The 4085-nt window shown below is 30.7% G+C and overlaps 1 protein-coding gene across 2 annotated transcripts; it reads left to right on the top strand.

The window, feature by feature from the left end:
* The first annotated feature begins 1164 nt into the window (after positions 1-1164).
* On the top strand, positions 1165-3818 carry LOC133034955 (uncharacterized). 2 transcript variants are annotated; one of them, XM_061110520.1, is made up of 8 exons: positions 1166-1292; positions 1371-1483; positions 1574-2207; positions 2288-2607; positions 2859-3032; positions 3109-3210; positions 3306-3477; positions 3563-3818. In XM_061110520.1, the coding sequence occupies exons 1-8, from the start codon at positions 1227-1229 to the stop codon at positions 3656-3658; spliced, it is 1677 nt and encodes a 558-aa protein (XP_060966503.1). In that variant the 5' UTR covers positions 1166-1226; the 3' UTR covers positions 3659-3818. The 2 variants fall into 2 exon arrangements, with proteins under 2 accessions (XP_060966504.1, XP_060966503.1); XM_061110521.1 differs by lacking the exons at positions 3306-3477; positions 3563-3818 and having other exon boundaries at positions 1165-1292; positions 2859-2949; positions 3109-3189.
* The last annotated feature ends 267 nt before the right edge of the window (positions 3819-4085 follow it).

The raw sequence follows: 4085 nt of genomic DNA on the forward strand, positions 1-4085 counted from the left end.
TACGGGTACCTAGTGCCCTCTTTGGTGTTTTTCTTGATATATTTTCTATTAGTTGATGAAAAACTTTAAGAAAGGTATACAGGTAATAATAATCTATGGTTGAAAATTGTTGCAATACAATTTATATATTTATATTACTTGAGAAGATGACTAAATTGGTAATTAATTTATTTGATTCAAATATGGAACAATTTTTATTGTATGATTTCCTTACACAGCATATTTATATTTGGTATAGTATCTGCTTGAAAATAAATTGTATGACTTCGACAAGATTAAAAAAGGTGTGGCGGTACTGGGAAGTAAATACTAAAGTATAGTATTGGATTGGATGCTTATCAAAAAATCAATTGGATATTTGTATCCCCCATCACTCTTATCCTAAAAATTGTACATAATATATTAAATCATGAGAGAAACATCCCCATACAAATATAAATGCATAGTAAGAACAAGCTTTGACCCTGAGAAATAATATTTATGTCTCATCTAAAGAGGATGATGTTGAAGAGTAGTTAGAATATTGGCATGTGAAAATGAACATACATGTGATGTTCCTCCTAAGCTCAGTTTTCCATTATGATGATTATGTGAAGAAAAGTGGTATAGTTTTTTGTTGATGATATTGTAAACCCAACACTTTTATATATAATGGACTATCTGTCATGCATAATAATCTCATTCTTCTCACTTGTTTGGTTAAGTAATTAACACTTATTCCTTGTTTGGCTGCTTCATTTCAATGCAACCTCCATGTGCAATATTAGTATATGCTACCGGATTCCTTGTGTATATTCCACACAGATTGGTTTGCCCAAATGGGGAATGAACTCAACTCCAACTCTCTAATCACTCTATCTATCTATCTATATATATCTATTATGTAGTTATATGTTTTCTGAAAAAAAAAAAAAATGGGATTTAGAATATCTAAATATATTTTGACAATGCATTACACCATCATCATCCACGCCCTCTCTATTTATTGTCATTAATCAGCAATTAAAGTCTACATAAATAAAACATGAAAAATGGCATTTCCCTTGCGTATAGTAAGAGCCATTATTTGGTTTTTGTCTTTTGTGACCGATGTGATATCCCACCACAATTTTATATTTATATTTATATGGTTTTTGTCTTTTAATCACGCCAATAGAATTTAATCTAGTTTTTATATATAGAAAAAAGAACTCGGTGTTGACAATGTTGAGAGATACCAACTCTGGATGAGAGCACGGACAAAGAACAATATTTTGATCGCAGAATATGACAAGGAAATTGAGCAGAAAATAGTTAGTATGTCAATTATGGTAAGAAAAAACAATAACATTTATATTTGTTACTAACTTTGTCATTGGTTTGTTTCATAGAATGAATTAAAAGAGAAAGTTAGTACTGGTGAAATCGAAGCTAAGGGTCGGAATGATATCTTAACGCAAGCTTTAGGCACACCTGAGCACCCAGGTCGTGTTAGAGCTGCTGGGTATGATGTTTCTTTAATTGAGTCATATTACTTCTTCTTTTTTTTTATATATATTTTAGAGTCTAACTAAGTTGGTACATTATGTTGCAGGTCATTTGCCAAGATTTCTACCGTGTTTGGTAGAACTCAAAGAAAGAAAAGAGTTGAGGTCAATGTCGATAGTGAACATGTCGCTGAAATCAAAAGATTAAAAGCTGAAATTGAAAGGCTAAAAGCAGAAAAAAATGCACAAACAGAAGAGCTTCAAGCCTTAGACAATGAATATAGAAATGAACAGCGACATGAAGACCAAGAACTGACCGACATCTATGAAGAACAAGAACAACCCTTGGCAAATGAAGACCAAGAACCGACCGACATCTATGAAGAACAAGAACAACCCTTGGAAAATGAAGACCAAGAACCGAGTGGCAACTATGAACACCAAGAACCGAGTGGCAACTATGAACACCAAGAACCAATGGACTATGAGGATGTAAGTCAAAGTGTAAAATTATGTTCGGATAACATTGACAATGTTGTGGCTGAGGGTGTCATAATTGAGGCAGTTGGTTACTTTTCATATCATGGTGACATAATTACAAATGATTATGCACGGGTTCAAATCACACAAGTTATTCAAGGGGAAGCTGAAATCCCATATCCAAGAGGTGCAATACGCTATGTTTGTGATGCATGTAACAAATTGGTTCCTTGGCCTAGGGAATTGATTTTGACTGAAGAGGTATGGAATAATTTACTTATATTTACATTAATGTTAAATTATATATGAATTGTATTACAATTTTACTTGTAATTATGTAGGGTTCTCTAATTAAGAAGCTTCATAGTTCAAACAACTCGAAGGGGAAAGAGAAATGTAAAGGAAAAGAGAAGATAGTGGAACATCTTGATTCCACTAAATCTTATGAGAAATTCATTGCAGAGGTACTTGACAAGACTCATATTTCTCTTCAGGCCATGTTCTTGGAATATATGAGAGTAAAAGGTAAAAATGAGTTTGTGAGGGTTCCTGTTAACCCATCCTTATTCTACCGAGTTCACATCTACATAACTTCCGAAGATGTCATACAAGTGGCCACCCAAGATGAACTTACGGGTTCAGCTATGCTATTTGGACTAAGGTATTTCATTAACTTTGATTAATATATCATATAGTCATATATTATGTTAGTGGAGTTTGAATATCTTAGATATTCATCCGTAGGGAAGTAGGTTCTGGGTTTGATTGATTGTGTGGAGATATAAGGAAAAATTCTACCCATTTGTTGTATTGCTATGCACTTAAAAAAATTTCGGGAATGTTATGGAAATAAGGGAAACTCTGCCCATTTTTTTAGGACTCTATTTGATTTTTTTTTTCTTTTTTAAACAGATGCATTTGGGAAAATTTAAATCAAAGACAAAAAGAGTTATACAAGTTTTATGATGTCGAGCTTCTTAGTTATAACAATGAGCAGGACAAGGTGATAGCCATCAATCAATTATCAATTTGGTTAAACACTATGACTCATGTAGGACAATACTATTTTATACCATGGAACATAGGGTAAGAATCACACATCTCTTTCACTTTTCCTATGATATTTATTTTTATATTAATATAACATTGTTACTTTTTTCAGCAAGCATTGGATGTTGATTATAGCAATGACATCGGGAAGAGTTGTATTCTTAAACCCGCTTAAATCTAAAATCTCGTCAGACATTGCTCAGATGATAAAGGCGTAAGTTTAGAACTTTAAGTTATTCATTCTAATATAATCATCAATTAATAAATTCTAAAAGCTTAAATTATAATTTTTTTTAATGTCTTTAACAGTGCATATGCAAATATTAGTTCAAATGCTATTGTATTTGGCAAAAATGGACCGGAGATATGGACCTTTGCTTGTCCAAAGCAACCATACAATTACGAATGTGGTTACTATGTACTAACTTACATTCGTGATATGCTTCAACATTCAAATCCCATTGAAGCCATAAAAGCAAAAGTAAGTATATACTCATCTTTACTATAAATACAAACATATAAAAGTATTATCTTCTTAATTAGTTTTATTTTTTTTAAATTGACAGTTTGGCGGCCTATCCCAATATTCTGAGGACGATCATCTCTTACCGCTTCGACAACAGTGGTTAAGTCAATTGCTTCCCTTGATATATAAAAATTAACTAGTAGTCTTTTATTGTATTTTTTTAGACAATGTGTAGTATTTAATTTAGAGATTTATGCATAATATGTAAAGTGTTATTTAGAATTGAACTTACAAATTATTATTGTTGTTATTAAAAATGATATTAATCATTTATTTTAAATTAAGTTTTTTTTATACATACGCTATATAATTATAAAAATAAAAATTATATTTATTATTATTGAAAAAAATAAATGAAATGAAATGTAATAAAATTAAAAGAAAAAATATAAAAAATCTATATATACATTTCAAATTAAAGGTCACTTTTAAATTTTATATATAAAAAAAAAAGTGGGATAAAATGCACCTTTTTATCCCAGTTTTTTCATAAAAAGTGGGATAAAAGGGTACATTTTATCCCACTTTTTTCATCAAAAGTGGGATCAAAAGTACCCTTTTAT

The sequence above is a fragment of the Cannabis sativa genome, chromosome 2 (assembly GCF_029168945.1).
Source record: "Cannabis sativa cultivar Pink pepper isolate KNU-18-1 chromosome 2, ASM2916894v1, whole genome shotgun sequence".
NCBI lineage: Eukaryota > Viridiplantae > Streptophyta > Magnoliopsida > Rosales > Cannabaceae > Cannabis > Cannabis sativa.

What these genes read in the sequence shown, in the direction of transcription:
- LOC133034955 (XM_061110520.1), top strand. Translation starts at nt 1,227, where the DNA reads ATGAGAGCACGGACAAAGAACAATATTTTGATCGCAGAATATGACAAG. An exon ending in TTTATACCATGGAACATAGG is followed by an intron (nt 3,033 to 3,108) that starts GTAAGAATCACA and finishes TACTTTTTTCAG; the next exon opens with CAAGCATTGGATGTTGATTA. An exon ending in TTGAAGCCATAAAAGCAAAA is followed by an intron (nt 3,478 to 3,562) that starts GTAAGTATATAC and finishes TTAAATTGACAG; the next exon opens with TTTGGCGGCCTATCCCAATA.